Here is a 25,527-nt window from a genome sequence, read left to right on the forward strand (position 1 = left end):
CGAAACCACGGTTTCAGCAGAGGGGGTCCTTTCGTACGACGAGACCCTCGTCGGGGCAGTCCACACGTACCCCAGCCTCTCGCACTCCACAATGACGGGGGCGTGGCTCCCTCCGCCTTTCCCTTAGGGGGCCGGCTTTCGGAGTTCCGGGCGGAGTGGGCCACGATCACGTCAGATCAGTGGGTGTTGGACATTGTCCAAGAAGGGTACAAGTTAGAGTTCGCCTCGCCCGTCGTAGATTCTTTCTTGGTGTCCCCGTGCAATGGGGCGGCCAAGGGAGCCGCGGTCCGGTTGACTCTGCAGGGGCTGCTCGAGCTAGGGGCAGTGGTGCCGGTGCCCCCGGAAGAGGTGGGCACCGGTATATATTCCCTTTACTTCATTGTGCCAAAGAAGGGGGGGTCCTTCAGGCCGGTGCTGGATCTCAAAAGAGTCAACAGATGTCTCAGTATTCGCCATTTCCGGATGGAGACAGTGCGCTCGGTTATTGCGGCTGTGCGACCGGGAGAGTTCCTCACGTCCCTCGACCTCAAGGAGGCATACCTCCACATTCCAATCTGGCCTCCGCATCAGCGGTATCTGCGGTTTGCGATTCTGGGCCAGCATTATCAGTTTCGGGCAATGCCCTTTGGCTTGGCAACGGCACCCCGCACCTTTTCCAAGGTCATGGTGGTGGTAGCCGCCTTCCTCCGCAGGGAAGGGATTCGGGTACACCCTTACCTAGACGACTGGTTAATCCGCGCCTCGTCCAGACAGGAGAGTGCGGCGGTTACTCAGCGAGTGATTTCTCTCCTACAGTCGTTGGGGTGGATTGTCAACTTTCCCAAAAGTTTTCTGTCCCCTTCGCAGTCGTTGGTGCATCTGGGGGTGCAGTTCGACACGGCTCTGGGGAAGGTGTTTCTACCCCGAGACCGGGGGGAGAAATTACAGGCTCAAATTCGCCTTCTTCTCGGGACGGCCAGACCGCGAGCGTGGGATTATGTACAGGTGCTGGGTTCCATGGTGGCGACTCTGGAGGTAGTCCCCTGGGCGCGGCACCACATGAGGCCCTTGCAACAGTCTCTGCTCTCCCGCTGGTCGCCAGCTTCTCTGAACTACAATGTGCGTCTCCCATGGAGTCGTCGAGCAGCTCACAGCATGCAGTGGTGGCTCCACGAGTTGCATCTGTGGAAGGGCATGCCGTTGGCCACGCCGGACTGGATGGTGGTCACCACGGATGCCAGTCTGCAGGGTTGGGGGGCCCAATGCCTGCAGGCGTCAGTGCAGGGGAGGTGGTCCGTCCAGGAGGCCCAGTGGCCCATCAATTTGTTGGAGTTAAAGGCGGTCAGGCTGGCGCTGCTAGCTTTTCAGTCACTACTTCAGGACAAGCCGACCAGAGTCTTTTCGGACAATGTCACGGCGGTCGCCTATGTCAATCGCCAAGGGGGCACCCGGAGTCCGCAGTTAGCAGAAGAGGCAAGAAAGTTGTTTCGATGGGCGGAGAGGCATGTGCCGCTTCTGTCGGCGGCTTTCATTGCAGGTCACGAAAACGTGCAAGCGGACTTTCTCAGCAGAAATCTTCTGGATCCGGGAGAGTGGGAGTTGTCTCCTCGAGCGTTCAGCCAGCTAGTCCGTCGGTGGGGCTTGCCGGAGATGGATCTGATGGCCTCGTCCCGCAATGCGAAGGTGCCTCGGTTCTTCAGCAGACGCAAGACAGAGGGTTCGGAAGGGGTAGACGCGTTAGCTCTCCCATGGCCTCCGAATTCCCTTCTGTATGTATTCCCGCCGTGGCCCATGATAGGGCGAGTGTTACAGCGCATCTCTCGCTTTCGCGGCAGAGTCATCCTGGTGGCTCCGGATTGGCCACGTCGGCCGTGGTACGCAGATCTGATTCAGCTTGCGGTAGGCGAGCGGGTGACGTTCCAGGTAACGCCGGACTTATTGTCTCAGGGGCCCATATGGATAGAAGATCCGGCCCGCTTTGGTCTTACGGCCTGGCTATTGAGCGGTCGAGGCTAAAAAAGAAGGGCTATTCAGAGAGGGTGATCGCCACTCTGCTTAAAGCCAAGAAACTTTCGACGTCAGCCTCCTATGCGAGAGTCTGGAAGATTTTTGAGGCATGGTGCGGTCACCAGGGAGTGGCGCCCTTTAAGGCTTCTCTGCCGGCTATTCTTGCTTTCCTGCAGGAAGGCGTGGAGAAAGGGTTAGCCTACAACTCTTTAAAGGTTCAGGTGGCGGCCATTGCCTGTTACAGGGGCCGGGTGGATCGCTCGGCTCTCGCGTCGCAGCCGGACGTGGTCCGTTTCCTCAAGGGGGTGAACCATATCCGCCCGCCGGTAAAGCGTATTTGTCCAGCGTGGGATCTGAAACTCGTCCTTGGGAAGTTGCAGGGGGCACCTTTTGAGCCCCTATCAGCGGCCACGTTGAAAGATGTCACACTGAAAACAGTTTTTTTGGTGGCCATGGCTTCAGCAAGGCGAGTCTCGGAGTTGCAAGCGCTTTCGTGCAGGGAACCCTTTTTGCGTTTCTCGGAGACTGGGGTGACGGTGCGTACGGTGCCGTCCTTCCTGCCTAAGGTTGTTTCGTCCTTTCATGTGAACCAGAGTCTGTTTCTGCCATCCTTCAGGAAGGAGGATTGGGGGAAGCGTTTTTTGTCGGTACGGCTTCTGGATGTCCGCCGTATGCTTCTCCATTATTTGGAGGTGACGAATGCTTTTCGCCGGTCGGACCATCTCTTTGTCGCGTTCGCGGGTAAAAACAAAGGGATGGCGGCGTCTAAAGCGTCCATTGCGCGTTGGGTCAAGGAAGCTATTGCTTCGGCTTATGTGTTATCAGGGAAGAAGGTTCCGGAGCACCTGCAGGCTCATTCCACTCGGGCTTTAGCTACATCTTGGGCGGAGTCCGGGGGGATGTCATTAGAGGAGATTTGCCGGGCGGCCACTTGGTCGTCAGGGAATACTTTTTCAAAGCATTATCGGTTAGATGTAGCAGCCCGTTCAGAGGCGAGTTTTGGCGCGGCAGTGCTGGCAGAGGCGGCATTGGCGTCCCACCCAGTTTGAGTTTGCTTTGCTACATCCCACTAGTCTGGATTCATCTGCTGCTTTGCTATGGAAGGTAAAATTATGGTCATACCTGTTAATTTTCTTTCCTTTAGAAGCAGCAGATGAATCCAGAGCCCCTCCCCATGGGCACGGACTGTGTGTAGGGTATTTAGGTCATTAGGTTAGCCGGGGCTATGGTTGGTAAGTGTATGATTTCATGACTGAAAAAAAAAAAAAACAAAAAAAAAAAAACGCAAGATACGAAAAACGAGAAAATATCAATGGGATTCAAATGAGAAGGGCACGTTTGTTACTGGAATGGAGTTTGTGGCTGCTCATTCTCCTTCGGGATGCTTGGGCAAAGTGCATAACTGAATCAACAGAAAGAACACCAGGCTTTAAGGCCAACGGTTAATCAGTTCTCTATCTCCACCTGCTGGTCGATGTGAGCTATACCCACTAGTCTGGATTCATCTGCTGCTTCTAAAGGAAAGAAAATTAACAGGTATGACCATAATTTTACCTTATTCTTAAAGTCGAGCACGCTAGTGGCCTTGATCACTTGCACCGGTAGTTTGTTCCAGTGATTCACCACCCTTTCTGTAAAGAAATACTTCCTGGTGTCACCACCAAATCTCCCTCCTCTGAGTTTGAGCGGGTGCCCCCTTGTGACTGAAGGTCCCTTAGGAAAGAATATGTCGTTTTCCACCTCGACATGACCTGTGACGTACTTAAATGTCTCCATCATGTCACCCCTCTCCCTGCGCTCCTCTAGAGAGTAGAGCTGCAGCTTGCCCAGTCTTTCCTCGTATGAGAGACCCTAGTGGCCATTCGCTGGACTGACTCAGCTCGAAGTACATCTTTACGGTAATGTGGCCTCCAGAATTGCACACAGTACTCCAGATGAGGTCTCACCATGGCTCTGTACAGTGGCATTATGACTTCAGGTTTACGGCTGACGAAGCTTCTTTTGATACATCCTTAGGTCTTGAAGCATTTCCAGTGACTCTCCTTCATGCTCCTGAGCCAAGGAAGCTACCACACCACTCTTGTTAAATGACGGACACTCCTAAAAAAAAAAGTTTTATTGAGGAAATTCCCTAGATGTTGCATGCTTTGCTACTTTTCTGTTTCTCTGAACTTTTATGGCCTACGAGTGAGCAATCTGCAGTAACAGTAGATACAAAGATTATCGAGAACGGTCCGCTGTAATCGTATTTCGTGAAAGGCAGTGTCCGTTCCCAAGGAAATAGATTCCAGATCTCAAGTTTTTGGACTCGGGATATTGTTGAGAGGGATCTCATGCGCTGGGATCGCTGGTGACTATTGTATTCCATCTTAATTCTCATCTAAAGCTTGCTGAAGTGAAGCATCTTGGCTGCTTGTGTAGCTGTCCTGTGAGGAGGCTGGGTGTGTGGCCTCCAGGTGCAGCATATCCTGGCACAGGGCTCTAGGGATATACACTTAGGATGCATGCTTGACCAGCTTATTTCTAGCCCACAGATAATAAAACACACCCAATGAGCCAAATACAATAATGATGATCAAATATTTTCATCCAATTAATTCTTAACATTCAAAATCAGTGTATAGATGGTTGATTTTGTCTACCATTAAAAAGCTTCAGAAAATCGAAAGGTTTTCAGCAATTTTGGAACTGGAGAAAATTCCCCATGCATCATAACTCCTGTGGAATAGAATTCCACAAACTTGCACTTGAAACATTAAAATGCGCTCAACTGGTCATCCAATCTAATATATTGAAAGGAAGGCACATCCAGTAGAAGCTTATCTGATAGCATGACGTGCAGGAAATCTATTGGAAAGCCACTTCCTTGTTTCTGAATCCCAATTCTCCCCCCCCCCTCCAGGCATTTATGACTTCTGCTTTACATTTTTTTGCACCGCGGACATATAAAGTGAGGCTTCTGCAGATCTCAGACTGTCCTTTCTAGGTGGGATCTTTATATATGTGATATGGAGGCACTTCCAAAGCTACCGAGTCTCTTTAAGAAAGTGGCAGTCTCTGTTCTTTTGGTTTTCTTGTCTCTCTTTCGTGGCATCTTAAAGAGATCTTCTTTCACACTTTCAGAAGCTATCCCTTGTGCTCTGTGTGCACTCTGCTTCTTGCTTCCTAACTTTCCATGCCACATATCACCTAAGAGCTAATCAACACAGATTGTGACATGTTGCTTTGAAGTCCTGCAGGATCCACCTCGGCGCTAATACGCTTTCTGTTTGCTCTTACCTGCTCTTTTTGTACCTCTATAGAGTAGTGAAAACAAGGCTGGGATTTCCCAAAAAATCTCTTCTAGAGAATTTTTTTTTTTAGCTTAGTTCATTATTTTTACTTCTAGGTCGGATGATGAGCAGAGCTCAGCGGATAAGGAAAGACTTGCCAGGTAGGAGAATGAAGATGAACGCATGGCTTTGCCTTTTTTTGTCTCTTTCAGTCCTCTGTAGCTGCTCTACTTTGTCACCCGCTGCATTTCTGGAATTTAAAGTTTTCCTGTACTGCTAACACCCAGGACCTCCTTAGCCCTCTGTCTTGATCCAGTTTTACCTCTTAGATGTTCAGTTCTGAGATCAAAGCTGTAGAAATCTGGTAGCTGATGTGGCCTGACCTGCTATCACGCTCCACTTTATAGTCCATAAGATGACCACCAGGCTTCAAAGAGTCACACCTGTAGACTCAATTTGGCTGATATGTTAGCAAACACTTGTTTTCTGGCTGTCAGCTTTCTAGTTATTCTTAATCAGCTCATGGCAGACTGTGGGTTTCGTGCCTACGATGTGGTTTGCTGTAGGCTTTCAAGTGAAAGTAAACACAGTAATAGATTATTCTCAGGCTGGCCTCGAGACTACATTACAGCAAGCCACGGTTTAGTTGGGTGAGTTTTTGTTTCTCACTGACTTCTCTCTCAGATTCGGCTACCTTTTAGTCGCCTCCAATAATCCTTGGTGATGGAATTTGTGTTCCTGTCAGTTAACAGCTTCAAGGTGCATAAAACTCGCAACCACTAACGGTGAATACACAACTTGTGTCAGTTTCCTTGGGCCGATCGATCACTTTGTCAACTGATCTGTCTTTTTACATTTTCAACCTTTGTCATCGCACCTTTTGGCATGATCCCACATTAACTTTAATAAAATAAGTTCAATATAAAATCATAACTATTCAAGGCTTATATGGTTGGGATCAGACTGTTTGTGGGGGTGGGGACAGGTCTGAGCTCACGGGGATGGGGACAGATTTTTTTGCTTACCACAGAAGTCAGACTTACTGGCCTGTAATTCCCTACTTCTTCCTTCCACTTTTGTGTAGAGGGACCACATCCGCCCTTCTCCAGAACTCCGATACCACTCCTGACTCTACAGACTCATTGAAAAGGTCAGTCAGCGGAACTTCCAGAACTTCCCTAAGTTCCTTCAGCACCCTCGGAGGTACACCTTCCGGCCCCATCACTTTGTCTACCTTTAATTTAGCTAGCTCCTCACAAACGCAAACCTCTGAAAAATCAATCAGGATCTACCACTCTTCCATCCCTATTCATGTAAATATTTGTATGTGTAATGGAACTTTTCTTCGTGTTGAATGTCTAAAGATATCGCCCTGCTCATCTCGTAAGGATTCTGAATGTGCTGAGCAGAACTGACCTTTTTATTCCCTATAACTTGTGCTCTATCTGTCCTGCATGCTTACGCCCGAGTATGTGAACAGCTTTTCTCACTGCAGAAGCCCCGGCACGGTGAAATGCAGCAGAGTTTTGTGTTTCTACAGGGCAGCGGTCGTTTGCTTCCTCGTTCCTGCTTCAGATTTTCATTTCTTTCTTTAAGGCAGTGTCCGTTTTCTTTTGTACCCTCAGGGAAAATCACAGTGAGATCGAGCGCAGACGAAGGAACAAGATGACGGCGTATATCACAGAGCTGTCGGACATGGTGCCCACGTGCAGCGCCCTGGCCCGGAAGCCCGACAAACTCACAATTCTGCGCATGGCCGTCTCTCACATGAAGTCCCTGAGGGGCACTGGGAACACCTCCACCGATGGCTCGTACAAGCCCTCCTTTCTCACTGATCAGGTTTCTGTTTCCATCTCTTTATATGGTCTCCCGTTTCATATTCTAGTTTTGTATGCAATGAAGGATTTTTCTAAACTATTTTTAATTTTGTAGATGCCAGTTTGGTATTATCAAACCCTGAGGTGCGGTGGGGGCTTGTTTGGCTCCTGCAGCCACTTAGAAATGTCACTACAGTGTGAAGTAAAACGCAAATACCACCTCTTTATTTATTTATTTTTTTTAATTATTATTTATTTATCATTTTCATATTTAAACAATCAAGCATAAACTTGTACAGAAAGTTTGGAGCATGAAATAATAATATTATGAAAATTATTTAAATAAAGAAACAATATATGCTTAAACTTAGCTCCAGTCCCCAATTAATGGATTCCAAGATTTAACTTAACGGAATAAAGAAAAATTAGTGAAGAATACAAAGGCTGATTTGACTGAGATCAAGTTGACTTAATCGCCTCATTATAATTTCTAATATTGGGCTTTTAGATCTTATCTTTTTCCTTCTCCAGTCGTGACAGTGATAGGAAAGTTGTCAATTGAGCAGGCTCAAAAAATACATAGTTTTGAGAAGAGTAACATACTACACATTACAAGGATGACGTAAGTAAAATGTCGCCCCTAGAGCCAGAACCCCAGGTTTCAACAACAAGAATTCTTTCCTATGTTTTTGGATATCCCTGGCCAAATCCGGATACATTTGTACTTTTAAACCTAAAAAAGGACACGTTTCCACCCTCCAAAACTAAGATTTGGAGTTATTAGACTCCAGCTTTACTTTTGAACCGCAGATTAATGAATTAATTTTTTTTTAAAAATTCTTCTTTCAACTGAGACGACAGAGGAGGATACGATTAGTACTAATGGCTAATAGCTTTAGAAATATTGTTCAAATCCTGACACCAATGCTCCTTTATAGGGGCCCAGACGGAGGCATTATGTTTGGATAGCAGTGGTAAATAGATCTGAATTGCAAAGACCCCTGAGGAAGGCTAAACATTGCTGAAACACGGCCCGTGTAGGGTCTGATCATCTTATATGCAGTATCTGTGTTTTTATTCTGTTGGCATTTGTCTGCTTTTTATCATATTATTCAAGACATTAATAAGCTTCAACATTTTAAACTCCTGTAAGTCCAGGATCTGGGTCCACTCTTGACTATTGTAACGCCCTCTATAGTGGTTTAACAGATAAGATGGGCGGGAAACTGCAGTGACTGCAAAATACAAATCGCCAGGCTAATTTTTCGGTCTGGCAGGTTTGAGAAATCGGCTCCTTTGTTGAGGGAACTACACTGGTTACCAGTGAAGCGGAGAATACAATTTAAGATGGCATGTATGAGTTATAAGATTATATATGGCCTTAATTCATTTAGTTGAGTTGCTGGGCTAAATGTTTCTAAATCATTTTGCTTGCTAGAAGTTTGCAAGTTGCATTTTCCATCTGTTTTACATGTACAACTTATGCGTCTGTTTGAGTTCTCTTTTGCACATCAAGGTCCTTAAATCTGGAATAACCTGCCTTACGGATTAAGACAGCTTGACTCATCGCTTTTGTAAAAACGTAACCTTTTTGATGAGGATAATTGATTGCATTATTTTTCAAATTTGTAATTTTCCTGTACAAAGGTTTACTATTTCTGTAAGCCACATAAAATCCTGGTAGAAACTTGTGAGTTATAAGACACATGTAATAGCATAGCATTTTCCATTACCCTGGACTTTCTAAAATCATCTTTCAGCTCACTCAGCTGCATGTCTGTATCAGGGCTTCCTCTGCAGCCTTGCATTTGTGGGTCCTGAATCAGCCACTAGGTGTCACCCCTAAGGAATGGTGATGACTCCCATCCAGCAGCTGACTTTGGGCATTGAACCAGGTGCTCTGTGTGACTGTGCGTGGCATGTCCATCAAACCAGTAGACCAGCTCAGTTTGTTTAAAGCATCTGACCTAAAAACATGATTCTCTGCATCTTGTCAGTAAAGATAAGTTATAACTTGTAAGTAGTTTTTAAACTCGAATAATGCGCTAACGCTTTGCGGAAGAATTCCAGATTTTTATTTATTTATTGGGATTTATTAACTGCCTTTTCACAAAGGGACTTGCCCAAAGCAGGCAGCGAAACCAGCTATCCACTCTACTGATCATGACACCAGACTACAAAACTTTCAGAAAAGAAATAAAAACCCTACTATTCAAGAAATCCGTCAAGACAAACTAACTTCAGTCCCCTGAAGTAACCTGCTCAGCTATTTAACAGAACAGACTCCACAGGATCTCAAAGCAATATGCCTTGTTTAATTTAGGGGGCAAGGCTTACTGCTGAGGCTCCTCTAAAAAAATGTGGGGGGGTGGAGGAAGTGGGGGAGGAACCCCGTTTGAGACTTGTCGGGTTTGACACCCTCGAGGTCGGATGGACCCCCAAACAGGGCCCACCCAAGCTCTGTCCAGCCAAAAACAGGGACTAGAAACCCCCCAAACAAATTCCAACAGCCCTACCAAGGGAGATGGGTACAACTCACTCAACACCTGCTGGAGACTGAAAGAAGACTGAGAGGAATAGGGGAAGGTATCTCTTATGTACTATTCCACAGTTTTATTTTCAGTCTCCATCTGCTGGTCATGATTGGATATATACCCACTCGTAAAGATTAACCTCTACTGATTTGGAGAGTGCTAAAGAAGTCCAGATAACCTCTTATGTAATCCGCCTTGAATCGCAAGGTAATGGCGGAATAAAAGTCACTAATGTAATATAATTAAATCAAAATCAGGTCCTCTTAGGTAGTTTCCCTTTCTGTCCCGGCAGGCTCACAATCCAGGTGTGGTACCTGTGGCAACAGAGGGATTAAATGACTTGCCCAGAGTCACAAGTTGCTGGCTGGGATCAAACTCACGACTTTCAGGATGCTGAGGCTGCGGCTCTAATCACTAAGCCACTTCTCTCCCACCTATATCTAATCCCTTATGGATCTGAAAAATGAACTAGCATTTGCTGTCCTCTGATTATAATGCTGTTGGACGTGCTATTTGTTCTGCGTTTGACCATACAGTATTCAGAAAGCAGTAGCACGTATTTTGAAATTCACTGTGGCCTCCATTGGTAGCCATTGTAATCTCGTAATATAAGGAGTTATTCTTTCAAATGGTTTGGCCACATGACTGTATTCTGTACTGTCTGCAATTTCTCATACAATTTATTATTTGTGGGGGATTTATTAACCACCTTTTTCATGAAGAGATTCACCCAAAGCAGTGGTGGAGAGGAAAACGGTGATGGAATTCAAAAATGCGTGGGATAAAAATAGAGGATCTCTAATTAGAAAACGAAGGATGTAAATTAAAGAACTAAGGCCGGTATTGGACAGACCTGCACGGTCATATATATGGGGATTCGGTGTAGGATGGGTTGGGGTGGGCATCAATGGGAACTTCATTAATTTGGAATACGAGGAAGTTACTGGCCAGACTGTACGGTAGATGTCCAGCAAACAACGGGATGGTTGGATAGGCTGGAGTGAGCTTGGACGGCAACGTCAGCATTTGGAACCAGGTGGACTTTACAATCTACGACCCAGAAATATCAAAGAAGAGTATAACTAATGGGAAGACTGGATGGACCGTTCAGGTCTTTCTCTACCGTCATTTACTTTGTTACCTGGCAGATACCTAAAGAGCAGCAACATTTCAGAGCTGAGATTGTGATGTCATAATGCCTCATTCCACCAATGCCTGTGAGCCAACGTCAGCAGTGATGTCACAATGGCCTGATGAGATGGAAACTTCAGCATTTGGAACCTAGGACAATACCAGACTTTACAGTCTACGGCCCAGACATATCAAAGAATAGACAAATTAATCAAATCATGTATTTTTAATGGGTATAACTTATGGGCAGACGGGATGGACCGTTCAGGTCTTTATCTACCGTCATTTACGATGTTACCTGCCAGAAAACCCAAAGAGTAGCAACATTCCAGAGCTGAGATTGTGATGTCATAATGCCTCATTCCATCAATGGCTAAGAGCCAACGTCAGCAGTGATGTCACAATGGCTTGATTAGATGGCAACTTCAACATTTGGAACCTAGGACAATACCAGACTTTACAGTCTACGGCCCAGAAATATCAAAGAAGAGACAAGTTAATCTAGACATGTATTTTTTAATGGATATAACTAATGGGCAGACTGGATGGACCATTCAGGTCTTTATCTGCCATCATTTACTATGTTACACCGAAAGATAGTCGGGTATTCTTAAGTATTTTCCCTATCTGGCCTGGTAGGCTCACAATATATTCCTATCATTTTTTTGTGACCCCTGTCCCTTATAGGAGTTGAAGCATTTGATTCTGGAGGCTGCAGACGGCTTCCTATTCGTCGTGGCCTGCGAGACCGGACGGATAGTGTACGTCTCGGACTCCATGACCCCTGTGCTGAACCTGCCCCAGTCGGAGTGGTTTGGCAGCACGTTGTACGACCAGGTACATTGTGATGATGTGGACAAGCTCCGAGAGCAACTTTCCACGACAGAAAATACCATGACAGGTAACAGAGACAGCTGGGAAAGCAGTGCCTGAGGATTGTGAGTGGCAGGGGGTAGAGGCGGAGGTTTGGTTTAGATCCAAGCATGTCTGTGTCATGCAAGATTTCTATTACAGAAGCCCATCACCAGTAGTGTGCTTAAAAAAAGTGACTGGTCAGTCATATAGTGCTTTTGATGAGCAGATGGGTATGCATGCTTTTCCCCCAGATTGGTCTTGGTAATATTCCAGGTCTGTTCTAGGTGCTGGACACATGTCTTCCCCTTGTGTTCTCACAAGAAAGTTTTTTTGCCAGCTGGGTGACATTAAGAAGTAGCCGGGCGTAGAGTGCAGTGTTTTTAAATACAGTACTGTATTCTGTTATTTATAAATGCAACCCCCAGATGGTCAGTAAAATCAAGTGAATGGGACCCTGTAGCAGTACTTCATAATGCCAGTAGGGGCAGTAGTGGAGCACCATACCTAGGAAGCGGTGGCCAGAGTAAGTTCTGCTCATCCACCATGGAGAAATCGGTGGCTTTTGGATACACCCTGCTTCCCCTGTGCCGTCTGCCATTCCGCTGCTGTTCCTCTGAATGGCCCTCTTACAGCACTAGTTGTCCATGTAGAAATGTGTTTCTTTTTGAGACCAGGAGTTGGGTTATGGATTCTGAGGACATAATGGGTTCAGATGTGGCTTCTTTTGACAGGTCGTATCTTGGATTTGAAGACGGGGACAGTGAAGAAGGAAGGGCAGCAGTCTTCCATGAGGATGTGCATGGGCTCCAGAAGGTCTTTTATATGCAGAATGAGGTGAGGTGGGGGCTTAGCAGAGCACACACTGTATTTTGTCAGTTTTAGGCAGGTGACCTCTCTCATATGTTGTTTTTCTCTCTTCTCCTGAGGAAGAGAATGACACGGAGACATATTTTTCCCCATCCCCCGCAGGAACTCAGTTTCCCTGACCTGTCCCCGGGGGTTTTGTCGCTGTCCCTGCTCTATTCTGTAAGCTCTGTTTAACCACACAAGCCTTGAACATTTATGATTTTTGAGGCTTGTGCAGATGAGGACAGAGCTTGCAGGAATGGGGCAGGAAAAGAACTCGCAGGGCCGGGGGAAAATTTGTCCCTGTGTCATTCTCTATCCTGAGGCAGGCATGAGAGAGGTAGCTCCACATTTAAGCTTAGTTCAGAAAAACCACGCTTTAAATTCGGCTGTAAAACTGTTCTGGAGCTAATGGTTAGTGCAGTGGGCCAGGGAACTGAGTTTGATTCCCCTGTGGTTCCTTGTGATCCTGACAAAACCACCTCACCCTCCATTGCCCCAGGTACAACATTTAAATGTTGTACCTGGGGCAAAGACAGACCTGCATATAGTTATACCACAGAAAGGTGGCATGTCGAATACCCTTACCTCAGGAACTGGTTAAAGATCAGTACTGCAGCAAAAAAAAAAATTCATTGGTGACGGCTCTTGCCCAGAAAATCCCAGTTATGAGTTTGATGCCACAGGTAGCGTCTCTGTAAGAGCTTTTCATATGTGTCTTTGGCAGGATTCCGAGTGGGGATTGAATCGCCACCTACTTGCAACAGTGGCGCTTGGCACTGCCCTACCATATCAAGTTTTTGACGCCACATCATTTGCAGGTGGCTGTTTTGAAGTGCATGTTATTTGTTTTTTCCTTGGCACAGGTGTGGTACTGGCATGGTGGATCCCGGCTCTGTGAACAGACTTAGCTACATGAGGAACAGATACCGGTAAGCCTAATTAGCCGAGTCTTATATGGTCTTTCATCGCATGTTCTGTCTCCTATTTGACTCTTCCTGACCTACTTTCTAAAAGGCCCGACTTTATTTAGTACAGGATGAGGCGGTCGGAGCATATAGCGAGTGATTTCCTTCGCTCGCCGGCACTCCAGCTGCCCTCTCCTGTCTCCCCTGCCTAAAAACCGTATTTGCGGTTTTTCAAAATTCACGGGGGTTGCATGAATTTTGGGGGAGTACTGTAGTTCAAGAGTAAGATGAGCATTTATCAGCCCCAAAGACCTTTGCGTTCTGAAAAATTCTGCTCTGTTAAAGGGCCAGTGTAACTCAGAAATATGTAGAAACTAGTGTGGTGACCTTTTGTTGTGCTGGGGTGAAATTATGGAATTCGCTGGTAGGGCAGTCAAGGAAATGTGCTGACGGAGGAACTTTCAGAAAACTCCTCAAAACACAAAATTGTTCGTTATTGCTCTTTTAGAGGGTCTGACTTGTCCCGAACGAAGATTAGTTTTTAAGTATTATGTACTTGCATATATTGTAAACCGCCTAGAAATTAGAATTTTTTAAAAATAAATAATAAATAACCTAAAAAGAAATGTGTTGGCAATTAGTGCATGTTGAAAAATAAACTGATAAAGCGTGACAATACAGCTGTGATTGTTGGTATAAAAACTTTCTTTTTGCCTTGTAGAAACGGCCTCGGCCCAGTTAAAGAAGGAGAACCCCAGTACGTTGTGGTCCATTGCACGGGTTATATTAAGGCCTGGCCGCCAGCAGGTTAGATCCAGAGCGCTTCTGCTTCTTTTTATATGAAATCTTTTTTTTTAATTGAAAATGATTCATAATTCCACAAATAGTATAGAATAACTACAAATGGTCAGTAACATGAAGCCCCAAACTATCCCCTTCAAAGAAAAAGGGAGAAATAGAAAGGACCCCCCCCCCCAACCAACAACATTGACCCCAGCTCATCCCAAATTAACTAGTACAAGGACATAGAAAACTATACATTACCAATAGGAAAGGAAGCAAAATTGCTTACCTGTAACTGGTGTTCTCCGTAGATAGCAGGGGAACGCAACCACACTTGCCCGCCCACTATCCCCTCGTCTCCTCTTCTATTGCTGGAGACAAAACTGACAGGAGGAAGGGAGGGGGATCGAGGAATAGGGCAATCCTGCACATGCTCAGCAAGCTTAAAGCTTTACTATAGCTAGGGGAGGGCACCGACGCACCAGACTCAGTCAGAGACTTCACCACCCTGTCTCCGGAGAACTAGTAGGAGAGTTGGTGTCTTATACTCTCCATGCTATTGCGTCCTAATCATAAAACACCAAGAGAGCAAGATGATATGGAAATATGAGAGAGAAGAAGAAAGAGAAAGATTGAAAAATAACCAACCACAACCTCAACCACAAAGTCATCCCCATTCATACCTACCAGTCAAACCAGCGAGGTTTCTTGCTGTATACTTCCCCCATGTATGGAAACTTAGAAAGAGTTAGACCATAAGAATTGCCACTGCTGGGTCAGACCCGTGGTCCATCGTGGCCAGCAGTGGCCCTCTGGTCTAAGACCAGCGCCCTAACTGAGACTAGCCCTATCTGCATACGTTCCAGTTCAGCAGGAACATGTCTAACTTTGTCTTGAATCCCGGGAGGGTGTTTTCCCCTATGACAGACTCCGGAAGAGCGTTCCAGTTTTCTACCATTCTCTGGGTGAAGAAGAACTTCCTTACGTTTGTACGGAATCGATCCCCTTTCAATTTTAGAGGGTGCCCTCTCATTCTCCCTAGGAGCCAAGGATTGAATATAAGAGTCTCAAATTTGTAAGAAAAATATCTTCTGTTTGTAAGTTAGGCGAGCGTGTCTTTGTTCTAAACTCATCAATTCATTAAAGCAATAATAGGCTTCTATTGCTTATGAGTGGGGTCGCCATACAACAGATCACAAACAATTGGAAGAATTGGAGTAGACTCAATTGCAGTGTTTGGTGGAATTTATGTCACATTTATAAAATGGAAAGAACAATAGCCATACAAAAAGGGAATTCTAAGAAATTTAAAGAGACCTGGGGCCATTGACAAATTATTGTAATGAATAGATACCATTTTTCCATTATAAGTACAATGCAAATGAGGGGATAGGAAGGAGGGGAGTTCTAATTTTTATCAAAAAGGAAAGAATTTTATATATATATATATATAATTGCACAAGTTATGGGAGGGAGGGGGTTAAATTTTATGATTTAATGTCAAATATGATAGAAATTCAAGTGTTGTATTCAAATTCAAATGTTATTTATTGATACACTTGTTGGAAGATACAAAAATAAATAAAGATTTTAAAATTCATGAAAGCGATTCGGCCAGGCCCAGAATGCAGGAGTGGGTCGATTGCATCCAAACACTAAGACTAATTTTTTACCCCAAACCGCGGCTTTCTGGGACAACATCCTATGACCCCTGATAGGCACACGAAAGGATTCATATTTATCCAAGAGAAGTCCCGCCGTGGACAGTGGAAGGAAATATCCAAAAATATGTTCCAGGTATCTCAAAATAGCCCTCCAAAAAGCTGAGACAAGTCCAAAAAGCAGATTAGAGACTCCAGCCCATCCAGGCCTATAAAGCTGCTGCTCTTTTTATTTGTAAAAGAGACGCGATGGAGCAGAGCTCCAGCTGTCTTTTCGTTCAGCAACAACCAAAACCATCCACAGGGTTTGCGTAAAAGTTCCTTAATATCCAGTCCCAGAAATGTATCCCTTTAAGTAGACGGACACCTACGGATACAAATCAGTGGAGAAAGGAACTGGATGCAAGATAGAAAGGAAGTTCCTTATAGCAAGGAATGGGCTACTTGGTTTGGGGTTATATGAGCTTCCTTTGGGTGGAGGTGACTCTTTCCTTAAACATGCATTCTGTTTCTAACCACTGTTCAGGTGTCACGTTGTCAGAGGATGACCCTGATGCTGGCCAAGGCAACAAGTTCTGTCTGGTGGCCATTGGCAGGTTGCAGGTGAGCAAGGCAGGTTGCCAGTGTGCTTGTTCTTGCTTTTAGGGATGACTTTATGGAGAGCTTTGTTATGTGAATTCGGAGCAAGGGTGGGAGTAGCACAAGGAGATCTGTACTGTTTGGTGTGAATGGCAAGTTACAAGGGGTCGTTTCTGTGCTTGGGATGTAGAATGGTTGATGGGGGGATTTAGATGATCAGCTTGTGATGGATTTGGGGAGAAGGGGGGGCTTATGATCTGTGTTTAAGCATGGGGCAATTGTACTGGGTTATGAATTTTTAATATCTTTCTTCTTTTTTTTTTTTTTGGGGGGGGGGTGATTAGGTCACCAGCTCTCCCAACTGTACAGACATGACCAGCGTGTGCCAACCCATTGAATTCATTTCTCGGCACAACACGGAAGGGTTATTCACCTTTGTGGACCACCGCTGCATTGGCACCGTGGGCTACCAGCCACAGGTCAGCAGGAGCCGCCGTTCTCAACCTTTGGTCTTGCTAATGTATTCACTTATCCCTGTGAAGTGCAGGGGTGACGAGGATCTCTTCCTCGTCCTTCCCTGGAATGCTGTATCAGCTCTAAGCAGTTCCAGCTGACATAATTGTAGCAGGAATGTTTATCTGGCAGCACAAGCAGAAGCCTAAAATCCTGCTGCCCCTGTTTAAAGGGCTTTGTGGGGTTGTGGGTGGTCCTTGCCGAGAGCATCTCTGGTTAGTTTCCAGCTTGGCCCAGCTTTTTGTTTCTCCATCTCTTCTGCCTCTGGCTTTTCTCTGTGATGCAGTGAGACACCTCCCCTTTTTTTGTTTTTCCAACATTACTTTATACAGATCGCGCTGCGTTGTGGGGGGGTTTGGGGGGTTGTAACCCCCCACATTTTACTGAAAACTTCACTTTTTCCCTAAAAAACAGGGAAACAGTTAAGTTTCTAGTATAATGAGGGAGGTTACAACCCCCCAAACCCCCCACAGCGCCGCTGCGATCTGTATTAAGTAAGCTGGGGGGGGTTCCCCAACAAAACCCCCCGTCGGAGCCCCTAAAAACACTCTTTTTCTTCAGCGCGTGCTTCCGTCTTGCGCTCAGTTGTCGGCGCACGCCTTTGTCTTCGGCGGTTTTGTCTCTGAACCTGTGTGGGAATGAGGCTTCCGATCCTTTGAAGGAAGGGGGGAGTGCCTGGGATTCTGCTCCTTTTGGGTTTCCAGTGCAGTTGAAACCCATCTGTTAACGCTCCTCCAGAATAGGTTCTGCAATTATCGTCCTTTAAGCAGAAACTACAGGCTCCTGAACCTGGCCACGTGCTTTTAAGTTCATCCACTAGGTTCTACTGTTGGTCCAGAGATGGCATTCATAGGTCTGGGGGCGGAGGAGTCTCGAGCATCTCTCACTGGCATGGCTGGCTCAGATGAGCAGCTCATTGGGGCTTATCTGTCTCGCTGTACATCATCTTTTCCCTCTACAGTTTTTTATTTTTGCCTTTTTTAAATTAGGAACTTCTGGGGAAAGGCATTGTGGAGTTTTCTCACCCTGAGGATCAACAGCTTTTGAAGGACAGCTTTCAGCAGGTAACTGGATCTGGATTATTAGCATCGCTTGTGCCTCAGCTGCTTCCCTCTTGCCAGGTGGCCTTCCAGCCCTGCTCCCTAGAGAGTGCAAAGTGTGTGATGAGTGGCTGGTGTACAGAGACCTGCTTAAGTCTGCTATCCACAATCCATTCTGACTCTTTTTATTTTGCGTCTGTTCTAGGTGATAAAATTAAAAGGCCAGGTGCTATCTGTTATGTTCCGCTTCCGGTCCAAAAATCGAGGAGAATGGGTGTTGATGCGAACCAGCTCCTTCACCTTCCAGAACCCGTACTCCGATGAGATTGAGTACATCATTTGCACAAACACAGTCGTGAAGTACGTGTCGGAAGGGATCCGGGAGGTTGTTGGTTTGTTTTTTGGCCAGTGCAATCAGTGTTGGCCCTTCTTTCACCTCCTGGAATATTTATTTATTTTACTTTATTTAAATAATTTATATTCGGCATAACCTACAATTCTATGCGGATTACAAATTATTCAGGTACTCGAGCATTATTCCCCAACTGTCCCGGTGGGCTCACACTCTTATCTAATGTACCTGGGGCAATGGGGATTAAGTGACTTGCCCAGGGTCACAAGGAGCAGTGCGGGATTTGAACCCACAACCTCAGGGCGCCAAGGCTGTAGCTCTAACCACGCCACCACACACTCCTAATGAAGTCCCTCCCACCTCCTGGAATATCTAACAAAGATCCTACCCCACCCACTCCAGTGCTGGGTGACCACAAGTGACAGCGCTGCCTCCTTTTGAATGAATTCTAGGGCTGCTCTTGGCAGACTAGAAGACCCATGGCTCAGCTCTTCATTCATATTATTTTAGTTTTCTCGTACTCTGAGATCCACAAATCAAAATCTCCTTCTGATCCCCTCTATTAAAAACTTTTACTACACACGGAAAATAAATTTCTCTGTCTCTGCTCCAATGCTATGGAACTCTTTACCACAACCTCTTCGCGACGAACAACAACTGGATAAATTTAAGATAGGCCTAAAGACTTTTCTATTCCGCGATGCATTTATTTCAGTTTAGTATCTACTTCTCTGTTATTTTCAATTATTTAACCTTCAAAAATTATTTCTGAAAGACTTTTTCCCCACCCAAATGTTTTTTTCCCATACCCTCTTTCTCCCTTTTCTCTTAATGTAACTTTACCCTTCCACAAACCTCTTCCCTCACAATCAAGTTTGTCTTGTTTATGTTTTAATATACACTGTTTGTACTTCTAAATATTAAATATATTAACTCCCCTTTCTTATCTATACTTTTTATTGTAATGTAAACCGGCCAGATATTTATTTGATGGTCGGTATATTAAAACCTAATAAACTTGAAACTTGTTTATAAATTTTAGCAGATATCATTAAAAAGATTTTTATCCTGGTAAAGTGAATTACAGTAAAATCAGAATTGTTTAGAGCAGAGTGCATTCGTACAAGTATATAGGAGAGAGGGTCTGTGTTCTGTTCTGTTCCCAGGCATAAACTTAACTGCAAATACATCTGTGCTCTGTAGTATGTGATTAGAGGTTCAGCCTCCACAGTGGCAGAACTGCTGACAAATCCAAAAAAAACATTCTTTATCGTCCCTTCAGACCGGCACAGACGGTTGGTTTTACGATCATCTACCAGCAGGTGGAGACTGAGAACACACTAAATTCTAACAGTACATGTATGCATTTGGCGCCTTTTTGAGGCCTGGTATTCTGCTCGGGCGGTCGTTCCCTTACATGCGTCCCTACCGCACATCTTGGAGTTTTTGCTTGCCTGGACCTCCCTGAGGGTTCAGGTGGCAGCCTTGATCCTCCTTTAGGGGTCTTTTGCACGGTCAACGGTTGTCGTCTTCTTGATATGATCTATTTCTTGAGAGCAGCAAAGTTGATTCAACCTCCGGCTCACCCTTCGGTTCTAGCTTGGGATCTCAATCTGGTGCTTTCTTTGTTGATTCGTTCTCTGTTTGAGCTCCTTGGCTCCTGCACTCTGAAGGACCTTCAGCTCGGCACGTGTCGGAGTTACAAGTCTTTTCTTGTCGTGGTACCTTCTTGCGAGTCTATGAAGGAGCGTATGGTGCAGCCTGTTCCTTCCTTTCTTCCTAAAGTCGTTTCCCTTTTCATGTGCATCGGACTGTTGCCCTTCCGGTTTTGGGTAGTCGGGAGGGTACTTTAGAGCGGAGGCAGTTGCACAAGTTGGATGTCCACAGAGTCCTCCACATTTACATGAAAAGGACTCAGGAGTTCAGACAGTCAGATCGTCTTTTTTATTCTGATGGGCAGTCGCAAAGGGGAAGGTGCCTCTAAGGCTTCGATCGTGCATTGAATCAAAGACTATCGCTTCGGCTTACCACCTTCAGAAGAAACCAGTTCTGGATTGTCTCAAATCTCGTTCCATTCGGGGTCAGGCGGCTTCCTGGACAGAGTCCTCTCATGTGTCCCCCGGTGGATATCTGTAAGGCTGTAGTTTGGTCTTCTTTGCATTCTTTTGTGTGTCACTACCGGGTGAACGTTCAAGTGCGTCGGGACGGACGCTGTTTTTGGTGAGCTCATTGTTGTTGAAGCCCTTCGGTGGTTCCCCCCGTGATGGGTACTACTTTGGTACGTCCCATCCGTCTGTGCCAGTCTGGAGGGACGCTAAAGAAGGAGAAAAGAGGTCTTAACCTGCTAATTTTCTTTATTTTAGTCCCCCCATGCTGGCCCAGAACCCGCCCAGTGTTTGTGCTTGTTGATGCGAAGAGTTGTTATTTTCTCGGGAATGTGATTTTGCGATTTTTGTTTTTTTTCTGGGGAGTATAATTAGTTGTTTGTGGAGCAGCGACATTTGGTTCGTCTGGTGTAGCTGGTGGACTGTGGGGTCAGTATTGGTTGCCTGTTCCGATCCAACAGTTGTCTTATGTTTTGCACGGTTAACTGATAATAAATAAACAAACAAACCTGAACGTTGACAGAGCTTTTTTTAGTTTGGAGTCCCTACTTGGCTATTCATCAGATTGATTCTATGAAGGACTGCAAAGCCCACTTGCAGTGTTAGAATTCTGTGTGTTCTCAGTCTCCACCTGCTGGCAGAGGAGCATAAACCCATCCGTCTGTGCCGGTGTGAAGGGACTAAAAGAAAGACAGCAGGTAAGACCTAATTCCTCCTTTGGCAGCCAGGCCTAGTGGTTAGAGCAGATGCTTCATTTCCCCCACACACAGAAAAAGCGGTATATCAAGTCCCATCCCCATTACCCTTTATGAGGGCATCTGCCTTCAAAGGCTTTCTCTAGAGCAGTGCTTCTCAAGTTGGTCCTGGAGTACCCCCTTGCCAGTCAGGATTTCAGGATATCCACAATGAATATACATAAACTTTGATTTGCATACACCGCCTCCAATATATGCAAATTTCTTTCATGCATATTCATTGTGGATATCCTGAAAACCTGACTGGCAATGGGGTGCTCCAGGACCGAGTTGAGAAACACTGGTTCCCAACCCTGTCCTGGAGGACCACCAGGCCAGTCGGGTTTTCAGGCTAGCCCTAATAAATATGCATGAGAGAGATCAGCATATAATGGAGGTGCCAGGCATGCAAATCTGCTCCATGCATATTCTGAAAACCCGACTGGCCTGGTGGTCCTCCAGGACAGGGTTGGGAACTTCTGCTCTAGAGCACCATGTACTGTGGTGCTCGAATCCTGTTTTTAGTTTTCTTTTTTAATATTTTGCTTTATGTTCAAGGAACGCCAGCCAGGAGTCTAGCCCTACTCTGCCCAACCCTATGCAAAGGCCTCAGCTGGGCTCCAGCCTCAACCTGCCTGTAGAGATGAGCCCAGGGCAGCTGGCAGCCAGGTGAGACGGCCCACACTGCTATTACAATCCCACCTTGGCAAGGGAGGTAGCTGAGGTTGCCCTAGAAATATTTTGTTTTTTTCAGGTCTAAGTGGTAGGGTTTCCTTTTGGGAAGTGGAAGGTATTAACTTCTAGTGCTTGATTTAGGAGTGGAGAGGAGACACGGATATATTTAAAGATGTTTTTTTTAGCCACCCAGACACATTTAAGGATCCTGTACACTGTCGGTGATTAGCTTGACTTCAAATAGAGACTATGTAGGTGGAAAGATATATAGGAGTCCCCATCGGAACCTTTGGAAGTAGGGGGTGGGGGGCACCAAATGAGTGAATCTTGGGACCACCATCGAAGGCGCTTTCAGCATCTCGCTGGTCGTCTGTCCTGCTAGTACTCGTTTGCACAGCACCCCTGCCCCCACGGAATTATGCTGCCAGGCTTCGTCAAGATTGCCCCAGCCTGGTGGTCTACATTATGAACTAAAATCCCAGCTAGCATGCTTCAGGGTCCTAATGTGTGCTTTGCACTGGAGCAGCCCCAGAGATGTGGTCTATACGTTGATTAGACTTGTAACATATAACATAACATAATTTTATTCTTCTATACCGCCACAATCAGACGATTTCTAGGCAGTTTACACCGAAGAAAGATGGACAATCAGCGAAATAGAAATAGCAAAAGTGCAACACATTTCTTAAGAATAGTCAGAGTAAAATTATTGGAATTAGTATAACTTCTCTGTAGGAAATGAATCTATCAAACAATGCAGTCTTGATTTCTTTTCGAAATGCGCCATAGGTCAACCTGGCTCCATTGATGTAATTACCTAAGCAGGACTGCTGTTTACCTGCTTGAAACATAAAAGTCCTATCCAAAAAGGACCTGTATCTGCAACTGGTGATCTTTGGTTAGGCAAATAAATGACAATTTCTGGTTATCTTTGTAGGGCTGTATAGCACGAAATGAGACAAAAGATAGGTAGGGGCTAATCCATAAACCAACTTGAAGCAAATGCAAGAGAATTTAAATATTACTCGTGCTTGCAACCAGTGCAACAGTCTATAGTAGGGACTAACATGATCGCTTTTCTTCAGCCCATATATCAGACGGACAGCCGTGTTCTGTACTATTCTCAATTTTCTCATAGTTTTTTTTAGATACGCCCAAATAATATTGCAGTAGTCTAATATTGCAGTAGTCCAATATAGATAGAATCAATGACTGCACCAATAGTCAGTTCCCTTTTGCACATTCCGGCATCCATTGATCCTAGAGAGAAGAATTTCAGTGTACCTTCAGCAAGCTGCCTCAGGTTGCTAAGGGTTAGGTATCGGAATCAAGTAACTCACACGCTTTCACCCTCCACCCTCCTCCCTCCCCCCTCATTTTTCTATTCAGGCAGCAAGCAGCGGTGGATCTGGAAGCGCTGCCAGCTAGAGATGTGCTGGGAACCTACAGCCACCCCCAGGTAAAGGAAATGTTCATCTTTTCAATGGTTCATCTCTCAGGTCATGCAGAATGCTTTAGAATGGCCCTAGGAGGCAATGGAACAGTGTGTTCTCAAATTTTTATCCAATATAAACCCATTTTACTAAGTGAAAAGTTGCATGACTAGATGACGATGCAAAACAAAATATCAGCCCCCCCCCCCACCCCCCTCATTTCAGAGCAAGAAGGTAATCTGAATCATTGTGCACTCAGACTGAGTATTTTGCATGGATTCCCGGAAGCAACAGGCTGACTGCTACAATTTGGGAACTGGCGTTTGAAACGGTTGCAAGTGATGCAAAATCTCGGTACGAGGCTGATTTTTGGGGTACCTCCTCTCCACCCCCTTTTTTAGCCAGACTGTACTGTTGACAATTAAGGCCAGGATTCAGTTTAAACATTTAACATTGATCTTAAAAGTGATGAGAACTCATGTCCTGATTAGCCCAGAGCAATTTTTCATTATACGTATTTCATCATCGTGAACCACTTTTCCTTAGGCTGTCTTTTAGACAGGGGAAGTGCTTTATAAATTAGCATGAGTTAAATCCTACTAAAATGATTAGATTTTTTTTTTTGTTTGAACAAACATTTGGCTAAAGAGTGAAATGAACATTGTGCTAAGGAAGATATATGCACATACTCTCCCATCGGCAGATGTTTAAAACGCCGTTCTGTGCCTCTCTCTTAAGGTGCAGTCTGTGTCTGCGGGTGGAGCTGAGCACAGCAAGCTGCTGGAGAAAGGCGAAGCCCTCTTTGGGCAGGACAGAGACCCCCGGTTCACTGATCTGTATAATCGTAACACTGCAGGTGGGTGCCAAGATGTATGCGAGGGGGTGGCTTTTCACTCACTGCCTTTTACTTATAGGAGAAGGGAGGTCTGATGGATGATGCCTTGAAATGGACTGGCTTCACCCTGGTCTTTAGGGGGTGTAATTACGAAATGAGTACTTACTGAAATATCCCCATGACCAGCTGGGTATCCTCAGTATAGGGGGATGGGATTTGATCTATCGCCTTTCTGTGGTTACAGTCAAAATGGTTTACGTGTTATGTACGGGTACTTTTGTTCCTGGGATAATGGAGGGTTGAGTGACTTGCCCACAGTCTCAAGGAGCTGCAGGTCCCCTGGTTCTCAGGCCACTGACCTAACCATTAGGCTACTGTTCTCTTCTAACCCAGGCTTATTGCTCTCCCAGAAATGCTGCCGAACCAGTGACCTAACTAGCTGCTGCTTGATTTACAGATCAGAGTAAGGCCATGCCTTCCGTCCCACTCGCAGCCAGTCAGCAGCTTTTCCCCCAGGGCGCCACGTTCACGCCAACTCCGCGACCCACGGACAGTTTCAGGTGATGCTCCCCTGCCTCTTGTGGTTTGCTTCTTTCTAGATGCATGGCTGGGATGAGACGGATGTATATTGGTGATCTTCAGGGCTGGCCAAGCCATTCGGGATAACTAGGCAGTTTTTTGGGAGGGGGGTGGGGGGGTGGCAGCAAAGATCCCGAGGGCCACACAAATTCACAAAACCAGGAATGCGTCCTTTTAACCTGCAAGAAAAGAGGACATTTTTCAAACTGCTTATTTACCTGCATAAATGACTTTTGGAAACTGCCTTCATTACTTGTGCGATACACGTAGGACGTCCACTAACCCAGGAGAAAAAATGTCCATTTTCAAAGCTGCCAGATGTCTTGTCTTTTAGTTTTGAAAATGACCTAGGAATAAGTTTTGCTCTTAAGGACATCTATCTTTTTTGGCCATTTTCAAAAATAAAAACGCCCCCATGAAAAATGCACAAAAGCAAGTTTTGTAGATGTACCCAACTACCTTGTCTGATCAAGGGAGAGGAATCCCCATCAGCTGAACCGATTTCGGAGATTCCTGCCGGCTCAGCTGATGGGGACCCCCCCCCCCCTGCCAGGATCAGCTGAGTCGAGGAGCCCTACATCCATCCCCCCGACTTCCCCCAACATTTCTGGCCACCCCCCACATCGCCCGACACCACCTGGCATCATGGAACACTCCCCTCCCACCCATTATCCAACACCCCTAACGACATGGAGCACCCCCCCACCCCCGTACCTTCCGCTACAAAACCGGCAAGAGGGAAGCCCACTCCCTCCTGCCTGCAGGGCCGCGTGCTGAGAATGACGGGCCTTCCCCCTCCCAATGCATCTTTGGATGCAGTGGGAGGGGCCTAAGGCCCTGATTGACTCAAAATGGCAATTTTCCCTCTAGGAAAGCTTTGATTATCGCT

General features: G+C 45.8%; 1 protein-coding gene across 5 annotated transcripts in view; it reads left to right on the forward strand.

The window, feature by feature from the left end:
• Positions 1 to 25,527, forward strand: part of ARNT (aryl hydrocarbon receptor nuclear translocator) — a 46,107-nt gene that overhangs the window by 15,045 nt on the left and 5,535 nt on the right. For 3 of the 5 annotated variants that reach the window (XM_033923810.1, XM_033923809.1, XM_033923811.1), the window contains exons 5-18: positions 5,375 to 5,419; positions 6,884 to 7,097; positions 11,428 to 11,641; positions 12,327 to 12,429; positions 13,308 to 13,373; positions 14,071 to 14,156; positions 16,320 to 16,396; positions 16,717 to 16,851; positions 17,875 to 17,949; positions 18,131 to 18,285; positions 21,675 to 21,785; positions 23,181 to 23,250; positions 23,963 to 24,080; positions 24,517 to 24,619. In XM_033923810.1, coding sequence (XP_033779701.1) covers positions 5,375 to 5,419; positions 6,884 to 7,097; positions 11,428 to 11,641; positions 12,327 to 12,429; positions 13,308 to 13,373; positions 14,071 to 14,156; positions 16,320 to 16,396; positions 16,717 to 16,851; positions 17,875 to 17,949; positions 18,131 to 18,285; positions 21,675 to 21,785; positions 23,181 to 23,250; positions 23,963 to 24,080; positions 24,517 to 24,619 — 1,572 coding nt within the window. The remainder of the gene's footprint in view (positions 1 to 5,374; positions 5,420 to 6,883; positions 7,098 to 11,427; positions 11,642 to 12,326; positions 12,430 to 13,307; positions 13,374 to 14,070; positions 14,157 to 16,319; positions 16,397 to 16,716; positions 16,852 to 17,874; positions 17,950 to 18,130; positions 18,286 to 21,674; positions 21,786 to 23,180; positions 23,251 to 23,962; positions 24,081 to 24,516; positions 24,620 to 25,527) is intronic. The other 2 variants (XR_004537216.1, XM_033923812.1) reach the window with 2 other exon arrangements.

The sequence above is a fragment of the Geotrypetes seraphini genome, chromosome 16, assembly GCF_902459505.1.
Source record: "Geotrypetes seraphini chromosome 16, aGeoSer1.1, whole genome shotgun sequence".
In the NCBI taxonomy this organism is placed as follows: Eukaryota; Metazoa; Chordata; class Amphibia; order Gymnophiona; family Dermophiidae; genus Geotrypetes; species Geotrypetes seraphini.